Consider the following 25,695-nt stretch of genomic DNA (forward strand, 5'->3'; position numbering starts at 1 on the left):
ACATAGTGCCCACTGTCATACTCTCCACACTTCTCTCCTATACATAGTTCCCACTGTCATGCCCTCCACACTTCCCTCCTATACATAATGCCCACTGTCATACGCTCCACACTCCTCTCCTGTACATACTACTCACTGTCATACCCTCCATACTCCTCTCCTATACATAGTGCCCACTGTTATACTCTCCACACTTCTCTCCTATACATAGTGCCCACTGTCATGCCCTCCACACTTTCCTCCTATACATAATGCCCACTGTCATACACTCCACACTCCTCTCCTGTACATACTACTCACTGTCATACTCTCCACACTTCTCTCCTGTACATATTGCTCACTGTGATACCCTCCACACGCTTCTTTTATACATAGTGCCCAATGTCATACCCTCTACACTCCTCTGCTGTGCATACTGTCCACTGTCATACCCTTCACACTCCTCTCCTGTACATAGTGCCTTCTGCCATACCCTCTGCACTCCTCTCATGTACATAGTGCCCACTGTTAGACCCTCCACATTCCTCTCCCTCACCTGCACATACTTCCCACTTTTATACCATCCATACTCCTCCCCTATGCCTCTTACCCACAAAAACTGTTCTTTAAAATTATACTGAATATCCTCAATGTTACCAGCTCTAGAATGGGCACTTTTGTCAGTCCAACTAAAGGAAATCTCACAGTCCTCATATTTATTCTGCCCCATTATTAGTACTTATTTAATGTTGTAATTACTATTGTGATGTATAGAGGAACACGGGGGATGTCAGCTACTCTAAATATAGCACTTGTAAAGAGCGTCCCTGAAAATATTTTTGAAATGTTGACAACTATGTACTTAGGCACTGCCCAAGGGCCACAGGGTCAGTAGGGGGCCCCATGAGAGGCTCCTGTGATATTAAAGTGGTAGTAAACTTTTATAACATTACTACTTTTTAGAGGCCCTGGGGTAGGTTATGCCATAATGTACAAGTATGCCCAGCATATTAGCACATTAGGGTACACTTAAATTGTCAGACTGAGCCCTCCAGTGCTGTGCTGTGATCAATCCGGCGGGGCCCGGGCACTTCCATCTTCACCCGCTCTTCCTTCTGGGTTCTGTGCCTTCGGTCACTTGCCTTGGCCAGGCTGCGTTGATGCCATTCCCACACATGCTCATGTGCATCCTCTCTCTCTCACCCCCCTTTCTCTCTCATCCTCCCTCCTTTACCCCTCACACCTATTTTATCCCCTTTCTCTCTCTCTCATCCTCCCTCTCTCTCTCTTTAATTTAATTTGTTATAACAAAAAATAGTTTGCATTTTTATTTATTTATTGTTTATAAAAGGCCCCACCAAAATCCTCAGCACCAGGCCCATGATGTTTTTAATCTGGCCCTGCCTACCACGCCTCCGACTAACTTTTATCACTTCCATTAGCTCATCCCCCGCAGTTACAACCTTTGTTACAACCCCGTAGGTACCACCTGCCCCATCCTATTAGATTGTAAGCTCTTCCGAGCAGGGACCTCTTAATCCTCTTGTATTTTATTGTATTGTAACTGTACTGTCTCCTTTTTATATTTTAGTGTGCTGTGTAAACTGTTGGCACTATATAAGTCCTGTATAATAATAATATTGTATCCACTGACCCCAATAATGGGGTTATCGTAGTACAACTTTTTCACTGTGCATTGTGAAATGCAGCAGCGCCAACATTTTTGGGCATTGAAGTGTGTTCATTTTGAATAGACTGCCGAACTTGACGAAATACGCCTCACTGCACAAAAATGCACTGCTATTGTGTGGTCCTCTGGAAGTGTCTGGGCTGTGCTTGAGACCCTCTTTAATTTTTAAGTTGACCAGCACTGCTATAGCTCATGTAAATATTATTTGTGTTATGCTGCCATCTTGTGGTTGCATTACAAAAGGACAACCCTTCCAAGATGGAATTGCACCCTGCGGATTGCTTTTTAATCCTGAGCCAAGGTTTACTCCTCCATATGCTGCATTGAGGCAGATGTGCTGAATGACAGCCAGGCTTAGGAGACTCCCCTTTTATTTGTATCTTAGCCATCATCTGGCTGATAAAATTTGAGGCAAATACATCTTTTACCTTACACCATAGGTGCACCAACATTGCACAGCATATCATACCTGGGGATTTCATGGGAATTGGTGCCGCGTGGTGGGCAGGGCTAAAAAAAGGCATGCTTAGCCCGTTGCAGTGAATAGTGGACATAGGGTGCAGGAGTCAGAAGTAAGCAACATACATAGTGCAGGGGTCTGGGTAACGTATTTAGTGGAGTGGTCTGAGTTGGGTAAAGTAACTAATGCAGGGGTCTTGGGTGAATAAAGTACCTAATGCAGGGGTCTTGGGTGGATAAAGAACCTAATGCAGGGGTCTTGGGTGGGTAAGATACATAGTTCAAGGGTCTGGCGTGGGTAGCCGACATAATCCAGGGGTCTAGGATGGGTAATATACTTAGTGAAGGGGTCTAGGTGGATAACATTCATAATGCAGGTGTCTAGAGATGGTAATGTACATAGTGCAGAAGTCTGGGGAGGGTAACATACATAGTGCAGGGCCAGAATTGAGTTGTAAAACGAAAATGGACTTTGTAGATACCAATGGAGTATTAACATGATATTTATATGAACAGGGGCTCATCCATTTATTTTAAGCACCACATCCCAGGTTTATATAAATTGAGGCACTAGTGGATAGGGACTTTAAAGGTGCAATATTATATTGTATTATTGTATAATAATATACAAATATATTGTATAAAAAAATATATATATTTTTTTACAATTATTGTTTTCTATTATTAGAAAGCATTATAGTGTACAAACGGACAGCATCCCCTGAGGAAGCCCGATATAGGGGTGAAACGCCTCGGAAATATCATCATGCTGCATCGATTATAACGCACGTAGTAGTGTAGTGTAGTGTACTAACTATTATGCACTTCCTTTTTCCTGTATATTTTATTGTTAAATCTCTGTTTTTGTTGTTAAAAAATAAAAGAATATTTTTTATACAATATATTTGACTTATAATATTGCACCTTTTAATCCACTATCCACTAGTGCCTCAACCAATAGAGTATTGGTGCTTACAAAGTCCATTTTTGATTTGCAGCTCAATTGTGGTCAATAATAGGCCATGGCACAGTGTACTAGTCGATGTGCACAGTACCACGCTGTGCATGTATGTGACATACATAGGATAGGGGTTAGGTGTGTAATGTACAGAGTTCAGGGTTCAGGAGAAGGTAATTCACAGAAAAATAAGAATTCCTGAGAACGGAGAATGGGGGTGAAATGTGGGCAGGGCTAATAAGACAAAGAGAGGCTGCAATACCACTCCAGGCGAAATAATAGCTGTACTGAAGATCTGGTGCTGGTCCAGTCCGTGATCTGAAAGACTGTCAAGTATATGCAAAAGAGGTGACCTGTGGTATCGTGGTATTACATCACTAGGCCAGTATATAACAGAACTATAACAGCAAGTTATTAATTGGTATGCATGGGTGACAAAGTCAATAAAAGGCACCACCATCCCTGAATAATATAGAGATTTCAGGAGGTAGTTTAATGGGACTTTTCCGGGTGCCAAATACACAGACAAAGAAACCATATAACTTATAAAGATATAACAAAATGTATTCAACAATAATACAGACATTTAAAACCAATAAAGGTGGCTATACCAAACATTGCGCAGTACAGTTACACATCATGAAGTGTAGATAGATCGAAGTCTTTCAGCAATTGTCTCCCGACATGTTTCGCCTGCTGGGGCTTCCTCGGTGGATATTTGTTGAAGTAAAAATAAATATTGTGCCTTCCCTAAATAAATAGATGCCCCAGTAGAAGTCCGTTTTGGATGAAACGTGTCGGGCTTGGTATTCTATTCCCCATATTGCTATTATTTTAATGTGATTACTTTTTTACACATTTTTTGTATGCTGGTTTTTATCAATTAAAACCTATTTGTTTTGACCTGCACCATTGGAGCCCCTATTTTTCTTTCCCTTCTTTATACTCTGCTGATGAAAGCATTTTTGGGTTCCACCATTGGTTCTATTACCGCTACAAGGGTGTGTTCGTATTACTCTCCATTTGCCATCATTGGATTTCCCGTTGTGATGTCTCTGGTGTTTGAACCATCGTCAGGACTGGGACCGGCTACAGCATTTGCCTTACTCATGATTGACATCGTATGGGGCGCACCACAAAGCTTCTGGGTTACCTGAGGTCCAGCTACTGCCCTCCTGTCTTATGTGGATTGTCCATGCCTGGTTGACTCCTTGTCATATGACAGTCGGGTCCAACATGATAAGGGTGCGTAAACCGTATCATCTATTCTGAAGACGTTTACAATTTGATGGTCCTTATGGTTGTGCGACATCTCGTCTGCAATTCACTCATTGACAACGGACATATTTATTTCATTTATAACTGCTGTTTATGTGGAGGTTTCCCACGAGTGGTGTGTTTGAGTATTTTATTTGTTAGTTAGTGATTCTTATGTGCATCTGTTTGGATCATTTAGTGCTACACCTTTACCATTATCGATACGCGCTGATGTGGAGCCACTGATGACTGGAATGGAAGGACGGGCACTGGGCTGCACTCAAAAGGCTGACCAGAGAAGGCCCATGACCATAGGCCCGGGGCCAGTAGACCACAAAAAGCAAGGTTTTAAAAAGAGACCAGGGGTGCTGCAATATTTTATAACATGATCGTGTCTTGGATCGGATGATAAGATAAACGTCACAACCCCCTCCAATGCACACCTGGTATCTTTTTAAAACCTTGCTTTTTGCTGTCTACTGGCCCCGGCCTATAGTCATGGGCCTTCTCTGGTCAGCCTTTTGAGCGCAGCCCAGTGCCCGTCCTTCCATTCCAGTCATCAGTGGCTCCACATCAGCACGCAGTCACACATCCATTTTGTCTTTCAACAAATATCCCGAGGAAGCCCCAGCGGCCGAAACATGTCCGGACACAATTGCTAAAAGTCATTGATCTATCTACACTTCATGATGTGTAACAGTACTGCGCAATGTTACCTTACCTCATTTACTGAGCTTTGGAGCAACTGCACTTGCGGAGTGCACAGTCTACTTGCCTTTAGTAAATCAACCCCAATAAGTCTAATGTTTAATGCCTGTGCAATAATACACGATACATCAAGGGAAGCAGCACTCTCTCAATGTATGCACAGTGACTTAATATATAAAGATAAAGTAAAGCGTGCCAACCTCTATAAGGTTTTTTTTTTTTGTGTGTGTGTGTGTGTGTGTGTGTATGTGTGTGTATATATATATATATATATATATATATATATAAAATATATATATATAATTTTTTTTATATATAGTATATTGGGGCAGCTGTTTTTTTGTTTGTTGGGGGGGGCAGCAAACAACCACCCCCCTGCTGTCTGCCCGGGCCACGAGCACTTACCACATCTGCGGCAGGATTTGGCGGGCACATCGGGCATGGGGACAGGCTGTGGCGGGCATCTTGCAGCGTCTTCTGTATGCTCTTCCCTTCTGAGATCATGGCGGCTTCTGGTGTGAGTCTCCTCCCCTCCTCCTAGGCATCCAATAGGATCGCCTGATCTTTCAGCCAGTTCGGAAGCAGGTAACAGACCCGTGCTTCCTGATTGGTGGAGAGGCGATTCCGTGTTAGAAAAGCGTATATTCATTTGCTTTTCTAACACATCTGAGTGGACTCGGAGCGCAATGCTCTGTGCTCTGCGTCCACCCTATTTTGAAGCCTATCAGCCCTTGTGCACACGGTCGGAAATTCAGACGGAAAAGGTCAGATCGGATTATATTGTCGGAAAATCCGATCGTGTGTGGGCTCTATCAGACTTTTTCCATCGGTAATTCCGACGGAAAAAATTTGAGAGCAGGATCTCAAAACTTGCGACAACAAAATCCGATCGGACTTTTTCTGATTGTTTGTAGAGAATTCCGATAGGACAAAGTGCCACGCATGCTCAGATCAAAGTACGAGAGCAAAGCTATTTGGCTACTAGGCTGAACGTAGTCCCATCGGAACGAACGTCATAGCGTTCCGAAGGATCGTATTTTCCGACAACTTTGTTCAACCCTGTGTATGCAACACCAGTTTCGAACAAAATTTGTCAGAAAAAATCAGACGGATTTTGTGGTCGGAATATCCGACCGTGTGTACAAGGGCTTAGAGCCTATGGCTCTAATCAGGTGCTTCAAACCCCCCCCCCCCCCACTGCTGTAATTCATGTGCCCGGTGTCCTGAAAGGGGCCGAATGACTGAATAGGGGGTGGCTCTGGCGGCCATGGATAGAATCAATGCATGAATCTGTCCATTACCATATAGGGGGGTGGCTGGGGAGAGGGGGTTACCCCCCCCCCATGGACAGGCCACCCCTGTATATTAGGGGGGTGGCTGGGGAGAGGGGGTTACCCCCCCCCCCATGGACAGGCCACCCCTGTATATGCATAGCTCCCAACCATCCCTGATTTTGAGCAATGTCCCTGATTTGGAGCAATGTCCCTCTGTCCCTCATTTTGGTCTGATCTATATAGATGTATATGAAATGCACTTTTTATCTATCAAAAAGTGTTTCCCAGCGCTAAACCTTTCATCTGATTTCTATGCTAATGCTAATTCCAAAAATTCCAAAAGCCAATATAAAGGAATAGTTGTGGTAAAAAAGCACTTGTGGGTTCAACCAATCTTGTTCTTTTTTGTACAATTCTCCTTTAAGGGGGCGTGACAAGGGGTGTGTCCTATGCCTGCATACTTTTGCTGATAGGTGTCCCATCTCAAAAAGTTGGGAGGTATGCTATTAGAGCCTATGGCTCTAATCAGGTACTTTTAAAAAAAACACCCCCCACCGCTGTAATTCATGTGCCCGTTGTCCTGAAAGCGGCCGGACCTCTGAATAGGGGGCGGCCGCATCGGCCATGGATAGATTCACGCTGGGCATGAATCTAACCATTACCATATAGGGGTGTGGCTACAGAGAGAGGGGGTTACCCCCCCATGGATGGGCCGCCCCTGTATATGCATATAGCTCCCAACTGTCCCTGATTGTGAATGACTGTCCCTGATTTGGAGCAATGTCCCTCATTCCTTCTCATTTGTCCCTCATTTTGGTCTGATCTATATAAATGTATATAAAATGCACTTTTTATCTATCAAAAAGTGTTTTCCAGCGCTAAACCTTTCATCCGATTTCTAAATGGCTGTATTTGTAAATTTCAAAAGCCAATATAAAGGAATAGTAGTGGTAAAAAAAAAAAATCACTTGTGGGTTTAACCAATCTTGTTTTTTTGTGTACAATTCTCCTTTAAGGGGGCGTGGCAAGGGGGTGTGTCCTATGCCTGCATAATACTTTTGCTGATAGGTGTCCCTCAATTGCCATCTCAAAAAGTTGGGAGGTGTGGCTATCTGATCCAAAGTCATCAATGAGAGAATCCAAACAGCAGAGCAGGACAGACAAACAGAGGGCTCGAAGCACATATTACTAATGCAATATCACAAGCATGAGACTGCAGGCTTAGCTGGATTAAATCAGGTTTGGTCCACATCCAGAGACTGGCCCCATCAATCACCTTGCAGGTGGACAGAGAGACAGGGATGCATCATAGCCAAAACCAGGAAGCTGAAACCAGCGGCTATGATGGAGTGGGAGCTTTACAAGCTACTGACAGAAAGGGAATTAAAGGGGTTGTATAGTCAAATATTTGACTTTGACCTACAGGTAAGCCTATAATAAGGCTTACCTGTAGGTAAAAATAATATCTCCCCCCCCCCCTTATGGACAGGCCGCCCCTGTATATGTATGTGTCATCTCTCTGAGCCGGCATGTCAGTCCTGATAACCCTGGATGATGCCTGAACAAAGCTGGCGCTGTGCTTCTGGAGAGAAAAGCAAGACGGTGGCGCTGTCAGGGGCTGCACTGTGATCTCCGCGAGAGGGAACGATTACCTGGAAGTGTTACATATTACACATCACTTCGCCTGCATGGGCTCAACGTGAGAAAAGATATGTGACGCCATATCCCATTACGGAGACGCGGACTGATGTATACACCTGCGGCGGTCGGCTCATCTCTCCCCCGTGGAGCTGCCTGTCCAGATTACCAACTGTTCGCTCGGCGTGGCCATTATATGCCAACGTGGCGGTGATCAGCGGCGTGGCGCAGTCTGCGGCACCTTTTTACATCCCCCCCCCGGTCCCTGAGGATTGCCGGAGCCGCCTGGCGGCGCTCATGTTTTATTCATCCCTCCCAGCCTGAGAAAGCTTCAAAGGCACAGACAGCGGCCGGCGCTATACATTACAGGAGACCGCCGGTTCATGCATAAATATTTTATTTCCATTTCATGCTCATTTCATACAAAAAAAATGTGTAGAGTATACAAACATCGTTTGGGTCACATGACATGCTCCTTTTTTATTTGTCGAACTTTTTATTTTTTATTTTTTTCTTCTTTTTTTTTTTATTTATTTTATTTTTTTCCTGCAAGAACATAGTGTAATAAAAATACATTCTCAATAACCCCCGGAGCCCACCCCACAACAGGTATACAAAGAAGAAATAAATTCGAGGCCAGAAGAGACAGGCAGCTGGGGGGGCGGGGGGCGGGGGGAGGGGGGGGTCCTGGATCCAAAAGGGGGCCAGAAAACGTCAGCGGTATATTGAAAAACTGCACCGAATAGTTATGGCAGGTAGTCTATGCCACAGCCTCGGTTGTATCCCTTTAAAACAAGTGTAAGGGGTGTGTTTATACATAAAAGCAAAGAGCTGATCTGCAAAAACTGCATGTGCATTAGTTCTGTGCAAATCGAATGTTATTAGGATTGTTTCTCTCCAGGTCAAATGTTATTCATGCAGAATGCAGTATGTACCACATCATGGCCACTAGATGGAGCAGATGAGCACATGAAAATATTTATTGATTATGATCATCAGCTCCATCTATAGCAGGGATGTGCAATAAGCGGACCTCCAGCTGTTGCAAAACTACAAGTCCCATCATGCCTCTTCCTCTGGGTGTCAGGCTTGGGGCTGTCAGGGTCTTGCTATGCCTCATGGGACTTGTAGTTCTGCAACAGCTGGAGGTCCGCTAATTGCGCATTCCTGGTCTATTGGATGGAATGAATAAAAAAAAAAAAAATCAACCTGGAGCAGGTTCATACAAAGCAGAGTGAATCAGGAAAATACTACAATTATGGCCATTGGAGGGCGCTGGTGATTGTAAGAAAGAAATTCTTAGGTACTATGATCGTCGGCTCCATCTAGTGGTAAAAATGCAATATTTTTCCAAACCACTCTATTTTAAATAAATGAAGGAACATTTGACCTGGAGAGAAAATAGCCTGCTAACATTCATTTTTGCCTCGATTCACATCGAATGAATATACAAGCAGTTTCACAGGATGAATAGCTCTGCTAATTATTATTATTTTTATTTTTTTTAGAAATACATCCCTTAGTGTTAAAATTAAATTTTAATTGTCTCTAATAGTTGTACATATTAAAGATTGCACACAAGCTTGAGGTGCTATATAGCTTAACGCCAGGCAAATATGTTTCATTTGGGTAAAGAAGTGTTATCGTTGGCTGTCTCTGTCTTTTTTAGAGAGATTTTCTCTCCAAGTTGATTGTTATTCTACACACAGAGTGAATCAGGAAAATACTGCATTATGGCCATTAGATGGGGTGTAGACCAAGACAGATAGATGAGAAGAAAAAGACACAGCAAAAATACTTGATGGGGGGGGGGGGGGGGGCTACCATTCTCTATCCAAACTAACATATTTGGCTGGTATTCCGCCACATAGCACTTTGACCTGATATGCAGTCCTTATTATTTATAGTTTCAGAGACAGTTTAATTTTAACACTAAGGAATATATTTAAAAAATAATTTAGAGCTATTCAACCAGTGAAAGTGCATGTTACATTCATTCTGTGTGAATGGCATGAGGCTACTATTTCTCCAATGTTATTCTTCATACAGAGTAGACTGAATCAGGAAAATCCTGTATTACGGCCACTAGGTGGTGCTGATGATCATTGTAAATAAGTATTTTATTTTTTATTTTTACGATCACTAGCTCCATCTAGTGACCATAATGTGGTATTTTCCCTATAGTTAGGAAAATACCACATTATGACCACTAGATGGAGCCAATAATCACTGTAATAAAGTATTATTATTATTATTATTTTTTTTAAGGAACACTAGCTCCATCTAATGAACATAATGCGGTATTTTCATCCTAGTCGTGGAAATACCACATTATGACCACTAGATGGAGCTAATAATCACTGTAAATAAGTATTTTATTTTTTATTTTTACAATCACCAGCTCCATCTAGTGGCCATAATGCAGTATTTTCTGCTTAGTTAGGAAAATACCACATTATGACCACTAGATGGAGCTGATGATCCCGGTAAATAAGTATTATTATTATTATTTTCTTTTTTTTTATGAAGACTAACTCCATCTAGTGACCATAATGCAGTATTTTCCTCCTAGTCAGGAAAATACTACATTATAACCACTAGATGGAGCCAATAATCACCGTAAATAAGTATTATTATTATTTTTGTAACTTTACGATCACCAGCTCCATCTAGTGACCATAATGCGGTATTTTCCCTCTAGTCAGGAAAATACCACATTATGACCACTAGATGGCGCTAATAAGCACTGTAAAAAAAAAAAGTCATTTTTTTATTTTTACAATCATCAGCTTCATCTAGTGGTTATAAAGCTGTATTTTCTTCTTAGTCAGGAAAATAGGACATTATGACCACTAGATGGAGCCAATAACCACTGTAAATAAGTATTATTATTATTTTTTATCTTAACGACCACCAGCTCCATCTAGTGGTCATAATGTGCTATTTTCCTGCATTATGACCACTAGATGGAGCCAATAACCACTGTAAATAAGTATTATTATTATTTTTTATCTTAACGACCACCAGCTTCATCTAGTGGTGATAATGCAGTATTTTCCCTCTAGTCAGAAAAATACCATATTTTACCACTAGATGGAACTCATAATCACTGTAAATAAGTATTATTATTATTTTTTATCTTTACAATCACCAGCTCCATCTAGTGACCATAATGCGGTATTTTCTTCTTACTCAGGAAAATACTACATTATGACCACTAGATGGAGCTGATGATCACTGTAAATAACTATTATTATTATTTTTTATCTTTACGATCACCAGCTCCATCTAATGACCATAATGCGGTATTTTCCTGACTAGAGGGAAATACCGCATTATGACCACTTGATGGAGCTGATAATCTCTGTAAATAAGTACAGCGGAACCTCAGATTGCAAGTAATTGCGAGTAACGCGGTTAACAAGCATTTCGCAATACAGGCTATTTTATTTTTTTTTAAATCCTGACTCGGTTTGGGAATGTTGTCTCGCAACACGAGCAGGATTCAAGCCTCTGCGGTGTGCAATTCTGCATTTGGCCAGACACTCTGAGCCGTTCGGAGCTGCTCGGAAATACTCAGAAACACTCAGAAATACATTGTTCCCGAGCCTTTCTGAGTGCATCCGAGCGGTCTACGAGTATTTCTGAGTCTCTCCGGCGGCCTCTCCCTCCCCCCACCTCTGGCCACATGCGGTATTGCATGCAATAGAAGTCAATATGGAACAAATTATCTTTGTTTCCATTGACTTCTATGGCGAAACTCGCTTTGATATATGAGTGCTTTGTATTACAAGCATTCTCCTGGAATGGATTATACTCGTAATCCAAGGTTCCACTGCATTATTATTATTATTTTTTATCTTTACGATCACCAGCTCCATCTAGTGACCATAATGCAGGATTTACCCTGTAGCCAGGAAAATACCACATTATGGGCACAAGATGGCGCTGATGATCACTGTAACTAAATATACATTTTTTTATGTTTGCGATCTCCAGCTCCATCTAGTGACCATAATGTGGTATTTTCTCCCTAGTCAGGAAAAACGCCACATTATGACCACTAGATGGTGCTGATAATCTCTGTAAATAAGTATTTTTATTTTTTATTTTTATTTTTTTACAATCACTGGCTCCATCTAGTGACTATAATGCAGTATTTTTCCTTTAGTCAGAAAATACCACCTTATGGGCACTAGATGGAGCTGGTGATCATAGTAAATAAGTACTTTTTTTTGCTCACCGGCTGCATCTAGTGGCCTTAGTGTAATATTTTCCCAAGAATAACACTGGACCTGGAAACAAAATCTGTGCCAATCTTGCCAGGTGGCACAGACAGCAGAAAATACTTGATTGGGGGGGAGGGGGGGGGGGTCAAACCCTTCTCTATCCAATGTGAAGGTCCATGCTAAGGTAAACATTTTTGGTTGCAGTTCTCCTTTTGACAGAGATTTGGAATGGAGTTGACCTTCAAGTGAATTGGCACTCAAGCAACATTGCCGCTAGCCGCAGGCAAGAATGTGTGCCAAATAAATGATGCAAATTAGATACAGTGTGTAAACATGGCAATTGCATGCCAATTGTAGAAACGGTGAGTAAGGCCTTTGGGGCTCTCAGCCTTCAATGCACCAATAGAATTCATCGTTTTGAAAGGTTACTGTACCCGGGATGGCAATGGATTTTAACACAGGCATGGGTGACATGGCTGTTCGGCATACTGGAATTTTTTTTTTTTTTAATAGTCCGCATCCATAACTGATTGGTGTTATCGGATATAGGACTACGGTGTATATGAAAAGGCCCAGGATGGGGGATGGGTATTAAAGGGGCAGCTGTCCGTCTCTCCCCTAGGAAAAGTTTCTGCCTCTTATTGAATTGCTCCTCCCTCCACCCCCCCTCCCCCACCCCACCAGCTTAGCGGGAAGGGGGTGAATAAAGAGAATTCATTGCCCTCCCCTGCGTGCATGTAAACCAGGCATCATGCAGGACCATAGGTGCGTATAACGGATAACAGTCATCGGATATAAGACGTACAGAGAGCAGATCTGAGAGAGGGACGGGAGGCGCTCAGGGCGAAATGCTCTGCAGGGTTCCTCAGGCCCCTGCAGGCATAGAGGAATTAAGTAAGACCAGAAGTCACCTCCACCTGTCCAGTGCACAAAGGGAAAGGGGGGGGGGTTTGGGGGGGTCACATACTGCTCTGGGAACCTGCACTGAAGATTAGTGATCATGAAAGAAAGAATGCTCTGCAGAGGGTGTCGAGTGAGGCTCTGCAGATGAAGAATGAGGTGAGTCACGATCTGTAGTTCTCTATGTTAGCATGGGGCGATGATGACACGAAGAGTTAATGAATGATAGGCATGATACTCTGCAGCACCACCACTAGGTGAGGGTAGTTATAATTTAGTACATGCACCTGCTATACACACAGTGGCCACTGGAGGTCACTTCTGCACCGTAATATAGGATAATGTAGGTCTATGTACATGAGAGGTGAGTGAAATTCTAATACTGTACCATAAAATGTGTTTTGTTTATAATACTGCAATGTGTAATGATCAGTTAAATGTGCTTTTATCTTCGGTCATTATTAGCAATATAGGTCTTATTCGCAGCTGAAGGATATGTAGCTTTGCCAATGCAATTTTTTTTTTTTTGCCCAGAAATATTTCAGACACAGTAAAAACTTTACAAACACATAGCCATAGATTTCATACAATTATTGGATGGTGTACGATCGAACAGGGCTAATCAGTAGTACTTTATTAGGATATTGCGAATTTTATATATTTTTTTACCTGGACTTTGCATGAATGATTTTATTTACGGACTGACCGAAAATTTCAAGGCGGTTGGCGACTCTGGTGTGTATGCGTGTAAATATCACATGAGATGAGGAGACACAGAGGCGCTCAGTTTATAACACACAAGACCATCCCACTCTCTCGCTCTCTCTCGGTCACTCACTCTTTCACGCTCATTCTCTCACTCTGTCACTCTTGGTGGTCTCTTTCAGGTTTCTGGCTGGTGTCTCAATGGGAATGTGGAGGAATCTTGATGAAGTTCGGGGGTCCCCTTGCTCCATGATGTCCACAGAGGGGAACGTGGTGGCACCATTTCACAAAACTGTAGGAGAGAACAAGACAATGGTTATTTGGCTGGTGGCGACAGGTGTTTTACATGGTAGTAAAAAAGGAAATACTAAGTGAACTTTTCTATGTCACAGTGGAAATATGGCATCTCAAGTGTAGTTGGAGGTGGACTCCAAGCTATTGAAATGTTGGATAGACCCCTCTACGTGCCAGTGAAAATATAACATCTCAAGTGTAGTTTAGGTAAAGATAGACTGCGATCCATTAAAACATTGGATGGACCACTCTAGGCCTCAGAGGAAATATGACAACTCAAGTATAGTTTAGGTAAAGATGGGCTACAACCTACTGAAACATTAGATGGGCCCCTCTGGGCTCCAATGGAAATATGACATCTGAAGTATAGTTTAAGTAAAGATGGACTACAATCTACTGAAACATTAGATGGGCCCCTCTGGGCTCCAATGGAAATATGACATCTGAAGTATAGTTTAGGTAAAGATGGACTACAACCTACTGAAACATTAGATGGGCCCCTCTGGGGTCCAATGGAAATATGACATCTCAAGTATAGTTTAGGTAAAGATTGGACTACAACCTACTGAAACATTAGATGGGCCCCTCCAGGCCCCAATGGAAATATGACATCTGAAGTATAGTTTAGGTAAAGATGGACTACAACCTACTGAAACATTAGATGGGCCCCTCCAGGCCCCAATGGAAATATGACATCTGAAGTATAGTTTAAGTAAAGATGGGCTGCAACCTACTGAAACATTAGATGGGCCCCTCTGGGCTCCAATGGAAATATGACATCTCAAGTATAGTTTAGGTAAAGATGGACTACAACCTACTGAAACATTAGATGGGCCCCTCTGGGCTCCAATGGAAATATGACATCTGAAGTATGGTTTAAGTAAAGATGGGCTGCAACCTACTGAAACATTAGATGGGCCCCTCTGGGCTCCAATGGAAATATGACATCTCAAGTATAGTTTAGGTAAAGATGGACTACAACCTACTGAAACATTAGATGGGCCCCTCCAAGCCACAATGGAAATATGACATCTCAAGTATAGTTTAGGTAAAGATGGACTACAACCTACTGAAACATTAGATGGGCCCCTCTGGGCTCCAATGGAAATATGACATCTGAAGTATAGGGCTCCAATGGAAATATGACATCTAAAGTACAGTTTAGGTAAAGATGGACTACAACCTACTGAAACATTAGATGGGCCCCTCTGGGCTCCAATGGAAATATGACATCTCAAGTATAGTTTAGGAAAAGATGGACTACAACCTACTGAAACATTAGATGGGCCCCTCTGGGCTCCAATGGAAATATGACATCTCAAGTATAGTTTAGGTAAAGATGGACTACAACCTACTGAAACATTAGATGGGCCCCTCTGGGCTCCAATGGAAATATGACATCTGAAGTATGGTTTAAGTAAAGATGGGCTGCAACCTACTGAAACATTAGATGGGCCCCTCTGGGCTCCAATGGAAATATGACATCTCAAGTATAGTTTAGGTAAAGATGGACTACAACCTACTGAAACATTAGATGGGCCCCTCCAAGCCACAATGGAAATATGACATCTCAAGTATAGTTTAGGTAAAGATGGACTACAACCTACTGAAACATTAGATGGGCCCCTCTGGGCTCCAATGGAAATATGACATCTGAAGTATAGGGCTCCAATGGAAATATGACATCTAAAGTACAGTTTAGGTAAAGATGGACTACAACCTACTGAAACATTAGATGGGCCCCTCTGGGCTCCAATGGAAATATGACATCTCAAGTATAGTTTAGGAAAAGATGGACTACAACCTACTGAAACATTAGATGGGCCCCTCTGGGCTCCAATGGAAATATGACATCTCAAGTATAGTTTAGGTAAAGATGGACTACAACCTACTGAAACATTAGATGGGCCCCTCCAAGCCACAATGGAAATATGACATCTGAAGTATAGTTTAAGTAAAGATGGGCTGCAACCTACTGAAACATTAGATGGGCCCCTCTGGGCTCCAATGGAAATATGACATCTGAAGTATAGTTTAAGTAAAGATGGACTACAACCTACTGAAACATTAGATGGGCCCCTCCAGGCCCCAATGGAAATATGACATCTGAAGTATAGTTTAAGTAAAGATGGACTACAACCTACTGAAACATTAGATGGGCCCCTCTGGGCTCCAATGGAAATATGACATCTGAAGTATAGTTTAAGTAAAGATGGACTACAACCTACTGAAACATTAGATGGGCCCCTCTGGGCTCCAATGGAAATATGACATCTCAAGTATAGTTTAGGTAAAGATGGACTACAACCTAATGAAACATTAGATGGGCCCCTCCAGGCCCCAATGTTTCGGCAAATATGGACTGCAATCCATCCAAATGTTGGATGGACATCTCCTTAGCCCAAATGAAAATATGACATCTCAAGTATTGTTTAGGCAAAGATGGCCTCACAATGAGATTGGAGGGGAAGTGGATTAACCTTGAGCTGCGTAGGTTTTTTTTTATGGTCAGGACGATAAGGATGTGGAGCTCTCTTCCACAATCTGTGGTGTCAGCAGGGAGTATTTATAGTTTTAAAAGACTCTTGGACATGCAGCTTAGTGAACACAACACACATTGATATGGGAAATGATTACCGACATTGACGCACCTTCACAGGTTGAACAGGATGGACTATTGTCATTATTCAACCTTACCTACTTTGAAACTATGACTGTAATCCATCAAAATGTTGTTGACCTCTCTAGGCCCCAGTGGTAATATGACATCTCAAATAGTTAAGGTAAATATGGACTACGATCTATCAAAGCGTTCACTGGACCTTTATAAGCCCAAATGAAAATATCACATCTCTAGTGTAGTTTAAGTAAAGATAGACTGCAATCCATTGAAAAATTGGATGGACCACTCTAGGTCCCAGTGGAAATATGACATCTCAAGTGTAGTTTAGCTAAAGATGGACTGCAATCTATCGAAGTGTTGGATAGACCTCTCTAGGCCTGAATGGAAATATTACATCTCAAGTGATGTTAAGGTAAAGATGATCTGTGATCCACTGAAACATTGAATGGACCTCTCTAAACCCCAATGGTAATATGACATCTCAAGTGTATTTTAGATAAAAATAGATTGCAATCCATCAAAACTCATGGATGGACCTCTCTCGGTCCCAGTGGTAGTATGACATCTCAAACGTAGCTTAGGTAAAGATGGACCGACTGCAATCTATCGACGCGTTGGATGGACCTCTCAATGGAAATATTACATCTCAAGTGTTGTTTAGGTAAAGATGGAGTGCAACCCACTGAAGCTTTGGATGGACCTCTCTAGACCCCAGTTTTAATATGGACATTTCAAGTGTAGTTTAGGTAAAGATGGACGGCGAGCCACTGAAACACTGGATGAACCTCTCTTGGTTCCAATGGAAATATGACATCTCAAGTGTTGTTTAGATAAAGATGGACTGCAATCTATCAAAGTGTTGGATAAACCTCTCTAGGCCTGAATGATATTACATCTCAAGTGGTGTTAAGTTAAAGATGATCTGTGATCCACTGAAACATTCGATGGACCTCTCTAAACCCCAATGGTTATATAACATCTCAAGTGCGCCTTAGATAAAAATAGACTACAGTCCATCAAAACTCTGGATGGACCTCTCTTGGTCCCAGTGGTAGTATGACATCTCAAATGTAGCTTAGGTAAAGATGGACTGACTGCAATCTATTGACGCGTTGGATGGTGGACCTCACATGGCCCCAATGAAAATATTTTTTTTTATTAATATTATTTATTATTTTTTTTATTTATTAATATTATTTATTTTATTTATTTTATTTATTTCAAGTGTTGTTTAGGTAAAGATGGAGTGCAACCCCCTGAAGCTTTGGATGGACCTCTCTAGACTCCAGTGGTAATATGGACATTTCAAGTGTAGTTTAGGTAAAGATGGACGGCGATCCACTGAAACATTGGATGAACCTCTCTTGGTTCCAATGGAAATATGACATCTCAAGTGTTGTTTAGGTTAAGAAACTGTGATCCATTGAACCTCTGGACAGAATTGATTTCTCATGCTTGGACACATACTCTTGCCCTCATGAGTGCCTCTGGTACTTTCTATTGATCTACATCTCGAGTGTATGTAGACCCTGACAATACTAAATATACAGTTGAAAGTATTTTGCTTTATCTGGTCAATAAGTGCAGAAAAAAAAATATACCTGTCAATCTTACCAGAAATCTGGTTAGCTGATAACATTCTGTACTCTCTGCCTGTGCTGCACTTTTATTGGTTACATGGTTCCTGCAATCTCTGAGAAGTACAGAACACCAACCCCTCTACTGTATGTCATGGAGAAAAAGGTGGGGGGGGGCAATGGAGTCCTATCATTGGCTGACAACACTACTTCTCCATACAGCGCAGTGAGTGAGCGTTGTCACTCGAGGACAGGAAGTGTGTTACTGGTTGGGTCACCAGGGCTTAGATACATTTTAAACCAGAGATTTAAATCAAGGCCTCAAATAGAAAAATGATTTAATTTTTTTTTTTTTAAATCTCACAACCTTGTCTCTGTAACTCTCGTCCTTCATACATGTCTGGGCTGTAAATCTTATTAGGTAATTGTTCCACAGGTTCTGAGAGGGGTGGTGTTATCATGGGTGGAAATACTTCTTCTTATGCTTTATTGCAGAGAAAGAAACGTTCTCTGTGATACATTAATCACATTGTTTATAGAATATATCTCAGATTGTGGTAGTAAGTATAGGACTTAAAAAGAGAGAAAAATTCATTGGACAAATGTCACAAGCATTCGTCCAGCCATCATGAATTCTGAATGGATTTTGCCATCATGTTGAATTCTTCTGATCTTAAAGCGGAGTTCCCACTATTCATTTTTTATTTTTTTTAAATATCCATATCTTTTGTTTATAATGCTTATTTAAAGCACTCGTGTGTGTGTGTGTGTGTTATTAATTGGCGCTCGATTGCCGATTTTAGAGAGGAATATATCTTATATTCCTGTTTTGTGTCAGTTTCCATAGTGTTTGTAGGCAAGTGAAGCCCACAAGCACTATCTTCCGAGCTCTGGTGCAGCTGAGCGACCAGCATGCACCGCCTGTTCTCGCGCATGCGCCGTATGTACGGCGCGGCGCAGTACACTTCTGACGTTGCCATCACAACGGGCGGTGTCGTTGGAAGTGCCCACCCCTGTTGCGATGGCAACAAAGCCCTGGGCTTGAGGTCAGGCGCCTTGGAGAGGAAGAGGGAGATTACGAGGGACCCCCTAGCAACAGACCTGAAAAGGTGAGTAAAAAAATAAATAATTATTTCCAAAGATTGTTATTTATATTTAATGCAACTGAATAATGTAAAAAAAAAAAATGTATAACTGGAACACCGCTTTAAGCTACATCTAGTGGCTATAATGTGTCTTTTTTTTTTTTTTTTGCTGAAATACTTCAGGCAGAACAGAATACCACATTATGGCCATTAGATGGAGCTGACGATCATAGAAATTCAACATATCAAGCAAAATACAATCGGAATTCATGACAGCTGGGGGAATGCTTGTCACATTTACCCAATTATTTATTCTTCTATTAATAGACCCCCTTATTCTCCTTTTTTCAATCTGTATGCTGCAACATATTACATATATCAAGAACTGGTGATGGCTGGGTGAATGTTTGTGACTTTTATTATTTATAAAGAGACCCCAACGTGTGCAATAATACCGGCTACTGATTTTGAGCTTTGGCAAACTAGGCTTACATTTACTACGCAGTCATGTGGTGACCCAATTTTGGGTCCCAACCCATAGTTTAAGAAACAATGCTCAAGGGCCTGCTCACACATGATGTGTTGGGATGTACTGGGCAGCCCTTGCCCAACACAGACAAGACAATAAGCCTTATTAACTATCATGCCAGTGCACACCACTGCTCTGCTGTTCTGTAGACCCTTGGAGATACTCCTATTAATAAGGATTATACATTGTTATTTTTCCCCGGATTAGTGGGTCCAATGCTCCACCAACATGTCCTTTCAATGTATAGTTTAGTATGTGACATCCCGTACTATATTATTGCTTGTACTAAGCCTTTTATGAGAATATAACTTGTAAAGAGGTGTTAAGATGGGTTTCAGTTCCTGCCACTAGGTGACGCCCTCCCCTAAGATCTATAGGTCGGAAATAGAGTTCGAGCAGAGATTTGCTAGAGCAAAGAATGAGATTTCAGGTCTGGCCACCCATTGGATGTGGTGGCACCTTTCTGTGATAGACTCACCTGGGACGGAGGCTTTTGGAGGGGACTAAATGCTAGCCTCTTCCCTACCGACTATGGGCCCTGGCTAGGGTTGCCACCTCATCCCTTTAAACCCGAACACATATGAATTACACGGGTTCTGTGGCTGATTAAGGTGGTAATTTAACTCACTTGTTGCCTTATCTGCATTAAATGAGCCTTCAGAATCTGTGTAATTCATATGTGTTCGGGTTTAAAGGGATGAGGTGGCAACTCTAGCCCTGGCATTAGGAAGATGTTCCGTTATGTAATTCCATAGCTCCCAACTGTCCCTGATTTCGAGGGACTGTCCCTGATTTGGAGCAATGCCCCTCTGTCCCTCATTCCTCCTCATTTGTCCCTCATTTTGGTCTGATCCATATAATTGTATATAAAATGCACTTTTTATCTATCAAAAAGTGTTTTCCAGCGCTAAACCTTTCATCAAAATTCTAAATTGCTGCATTTGTAAATTCGAAAAGCCAATATAAAGTAATAGTAGTAAAAAAAATCAACTTGTGGGTTCAACCAATCTTGTTTTTTTTTTGTTTTTTTTTTTTACAATTCTCCCTTAAGGGGGCATGGCAAGGGGTGTGTCCTATGCCTGCATACTTTTGCTGATAGGTGTCCCTCATTCCCATCTCAAAAAGTTGGGAGGTATGTGTAATGCAAAAGGACATTATTAAAGAGGAAGTAAACCCTGATGGGTGTTACTTCCTCATTCATTCCCTGCAAAGGTAAAGCATAATGGACTACTGTGCATCGCATAGTAGCCCATTATGTGTCACTTACCTGACACAGGAGCCAGCGAAGTCACCGCTGTCCCCTGTAGTCCGGCGCATCCATCTTCTCGGTGGGGTCTCACAGCTCCGCCGCTGTCATTTGCCGAAGCCGCGATGACGTCACTCCCGCGCATGCGCACGGGAGCCGACACGCGCGGCACCTTTGTCGTTGACGATGCCGCACTCAGTGTGCCTGCACGCCGCATACTGTCTTTCGGCAAATATCTCCTTAACCGTATAGGTTCGGGAGATATTTCTTGGACCTACAGGTAAGCCTTAATCTAGGCTTACCTGTAGGTCAAAGTGTGTTGTAAGGGTTTACAACCACTTTAAAAAGGCTATGGTGGTCTCTGCCAGCTTGGGACTCATAATATTGATCTCATCAGCAAGCCACCGGTCTGGGGCCCCCTGCCATAATGTGTTTAGTAGGTCTGCTATTGTCTGAAGGAGCCTCTTTCCTGGGTGAGTCTATCACACCTTCTTCCAGCCTTAGTGATTGGCATTCCTCAGCTGGGGAATACCACTGGGTCGCGTTCTTCTCAGTTGGGTCTAGAGGCAGGACGAAGGTCTGCCCGTGAGGCGAATGTGCTTTACAGCCACCTGCGGAATGACAAACAAGGAATAGTTGAAAAGCAAGTTGGATTTATTTCCATCGGTGGCCTATTCTGAACTGCTTCCTGGTTAAGCCACGAGGAAGCGGGGTAAGGTTCTGAGATAAGTCTTCCTGAAAGGTACTGTGGAACTATTCTCTATTGCTCCTTCTAGGAGGAGGGTCCACACCGGCAAATGTTTAGGCTGGAGGCCTTCTGGTGGTACCTAAAGATGGTGCAACCTTCGCTTGGCCCTGCTTACAAACCTATTTCCATGTTTAAACCCATTTGGTTTATTGGCCTAGTTATCTATCTAATAGAGGTTCCCTGCTCTATCCAAAACTGAAAACATAAAGCACCTTGCAGACATGGAGGTTGACCAATCGGGTCCCTTCAAGGTTGATTGGGTGACAAGGGTTTTTATATGGAGTATAGGCGCTGGCTGACTGCTTTCAGAATGAGGCTACCACCAACCTGTCCTAACACTTAGGGGTGTACTAATAATAAAAAAAAAATTCGCAAAGCTACTTGTCCTGTGAAATGGTATGTACATTAATTCCGGGCGAATGGGGGTAAAATCGAAGGTTATGAAGCTACTTTCTTTTCAGGTCAAATGTCATTCATTCATATTGAATGGAATGAATCTGGAAAATACTGCAAAATGGCCACTAGATGGAGCTGGCGATCATAGGAATAAATATTTATTATGATCGTCTGCTAAATCTACTGGATGGAATGCATAACAACTGACCTGGAGTGAAAATAGCCCATTAAAATTCTATTTTGACCCCGTTGGCACAGAACGAAAGTACATGAAGTTTCACAAAAGATGAACAGCTCTACAAATTTCTTATACATACAAATACACCCTTTGGTGTTCCATACCCCACCCATTCCGGGAAAGTGAATGCCAGAAGCATCTACTCGACTCAAATTAATGTCTTTGGCAACACCACACAAACCTGCACCGCCAACTATCATCCTTTATCTACAGCCTGCACCCCAGAGACATGGGCACTACCACTTCTGTTACTGCAGAGGGAGCCGAGAGATAGGGGAGAGGTCCTCCTAGTACCTAGGAGCTATAAGAAACAGCTTGAGGCTATGACAACAGGAATGTAAAGCAGGGCACTCCGGTCTGACCGGCTACAGATCCTCCAACAAAAGTCAGCCATGCATCAGAATCCATTACTGCTTAATGTGCTTATTGCTCAGATGACCTCCAACTGACTGATTGTGGCATTTATTTGTCACTATTTTCTTTGCAGAGAACTGCAGGTATGGATTTTATTGGATTGTTACGTTGGTCCAGCTTGGAATGCATTCGTCATACCTGTGGAATGTGAGAATCACTGTAGTAGCTGTTGCTACCACACTGATCCTTTCTGTCTTCTGTGCTGACTGCCCTGCTGCAACCGCAGAGGGCCCCACTCCCGGCACAGGGACCATTCACAGAATGCCTTCTGCTTTTCATCTTACATCAAAGTCTCCATCAGAGTGCCCCTTTACATCAAGGTCCCCATCAGAGTCCCCATTACATCAGTATCCCCCCTTACATCAATGTTCCCATCAGAGTCCCCATTACACTGCTGCGAGGAAGAGGGATGTGTCCCTCGAAACGCGTCAGCTGACAGTGACCTTTGTGGGTTTTCCGTGACACTTTCTGGGAGGTCCCGTTCATCTGTGACTGGATGCTGCTACTTGTTGACCACTCATATGGCAAGAACTTTCATTATTCTTTGTGAGTAGTTTTCTTCTTATCTTTCCAATAAATATCACCTAAGGATAATGCACATGGCTGGTGCGCCTTCTTTGTTTCCCTTTCATTTTTTTCCCCATTACATCAGAGTCCCCACCAGAGTCCACCTTTACATCTTTTTTCCCATCAGAGTCCCCATTACATCAGGGTCACCGTCAGGATCCGATCCTACATCAGAATAGGAAACCATACATCAGTGTCCCCATCAGAGTACCCTTTACATCGGGGTCTCCATCAGAGTTCACCCTTACATCAGTGTCCCCATCAAAGTCCCCATTTTACATCAGTGTCCCCATCAAAGTCCCCATTTTACATTAGTGTCCCCATCAAAGTCCCCGTTACATCAGGGTCTCCATCAGAGTTCACCCTTGCTTCTGAGTCTGCATCAAAGTCCCCCTTATATCAGAGTCACTGTCGGCATCAACCCCTGTATCAGGGTCTCTATCCGAGTCCACCCCTTACATCAGGGTCTCAATTCGAGCCCTCCATACATCAGGGCCCCCATCAGAGTGCCCCCTTAATTCAGGGTCCCCTTCACAGTCCCCCCTTACATCAAGGTCCCTATCAGGGTGCCCACTTACATCAGAGTCCCCCTTATATCTGGGTCAGCATCGACCCTTACATCAGGATCCCCATCCGAGTCCCCCCTTATATCAGGGTCCCCATCAGAGTCCCCCCTTATATCAGGGTCCCCATTGGAGTCCCCCCTTATATCAGGGTCCCCATCGGAGTCCCCCCTTATATCAGGGTCCCCATCGGAGTCCCCCCTTATATCAGGGTCCCCATCGCAGTCCCCCCTTATATCAGGGTCCCCATCGCAGTCCCCCCTTATATCAGGGTCCCCATCGGAGTCCCCCCTTATATCAGGGTCCCCATCGGAGTCCCCCTTATATCAAGGTCCCCATCAGAGTCCCCATTTATATCAGGGTCCTCATCAGAGTTCCCCCTTATATCAGGGTCCCCATCAGAGTCCCCCCTTATATCAGGGTCCCCATCAGAGTCCCCCCTTATATCAGGGTCCCCATCGGAGTCCCCCCTTATATCAGGGTCCCCATCGGAGTCCCCCCTTATATCAGGGTCCCCATCGGAGTCCCCCCTTATATCAGGGTCCCCATCGGAGTCCCCCCTTATATCAAGGTCCCCATCGGAGTCACCCCTTATATCAAGGTCCCCATCGGAGTCCCCCTTTATATCAGGGTCCCCATCAGAGTCCCCCCTTAAATCAGGGCCCCCATCAGAGAGAACCCTTACATCAGAATAGGAAACCATAGGCAGCTTCTGCTGATCTTGAAGTGGAACATGGCGGTAACTTTTTTCATCTTTCCATCTATTAAATCTTCTGCCCTTGTTGTTTTTTTTTTCTGCCAGTAAATTCCTTATACAGCCCACTTCCTGTTTCTTGTCTGGTCATTAGCCTAGGCTTTGGTCATCATGCACAGCTCTCTCTCTCTCTCTCATTCTCCTGAGAGTTTGCCAGGAAGGGAAGGGGGAGGGGTCATAAGAGGGCCAATGAGAGCTGCAGAGCTGGAGGTGTGCCTCTGTGTAAATCCAGGAAGTGAACAGGCAGCAGCTTCAGCTACCCACAGTTAAAATGGATGCAGCCAGACTCAGTGGAGGGAGATTTCTGCAGCATATGTGGCAAGTACAGAATCCCAGAAGATATAAAATAATATGCAAAGTGGTTGGAGGGAAGCTTCAGAATGGCAAAGATGTTTTTATTACAAATTATGTGAGCAGACTGCCGTTCCTCTTTAATCACTAATCAATGCACATTGAGTATATGCCAGCGCCCCTAGCTGCGGGCTGGATAAAACCGTGTAGCGGGCGATAGTTTGGAGACCCCATATCTTAGGATGACACTTTGTAAGTTTTTTTGCCTTCCTCTGGATCAGCTAAACTAGATGGATGTGTCTTGTATCCAACTATGTAACTGCTGTTCCATTGCATTCAGCATTATCACCAGGATATCATAGGGCCTTTTGAAGGGACACTGCCGCCCCAGCGAGGGACAAGCTGGACCAAAGCAGCTCCATTTATAGGACCTACCCACCTGCACCACACTGGGCCAATACGTGTCATCAACAAACTTTATTCACTTCTAACCAGATTTCCCCCGAGCCTCAGACCAGCTCACTACACATAACTGAAGAGGAAGCTGAATTATTCTCCTATTAAATATTAAAC

General features: G+C 43.0%; 1 protein-coding gene across 2 annotated transcripts in view; it reads right to left on the minus strand.

Annotated features, from left to right (window-relative positions):
• Positions 1 to 12,210: 12,210 nt before the first annotated feature.
• The window catches only part of PRRT2 (proline rich transmembrane protein 2), a 59,325-nt gene continuing 45,840 nt past the window's right edge, over positions 12,211 to 25,695 (minus strand). For both annotated transcript variants that reach the window (XM_077447382.1, XM_077447381.1), the window contains one exon: positions 12,211 to 14,089. In XM_077447382.1, coding sequence (XP_077303508.1) covers positions 14,082 to 14,089 — 8 coding nt within the window. In that variant the 3' untranslated portion in view covers positions 12,211 to 14,081. The remainder of the gene's footprint in view (positions 14,090 to 25,695) is intronic.

This window comes from Lithobates pipiens, unplaced genomic scaffold (genome assembly GCF_037356315.1).
Source record: "Lithobates pipiens isolate NorthernLeopardFrog02 unplaced genomic scaffold, aLitPip1_a1.2 Scaffold_22, whole genome shotgun sequence".
Taxonomy (NCBI): domain Eukaryota; kingdom Metazoa; phylum Chordata; class Amphibia; order Anura; family Ranidae; genus Lithobates; species Lithobates pipiens.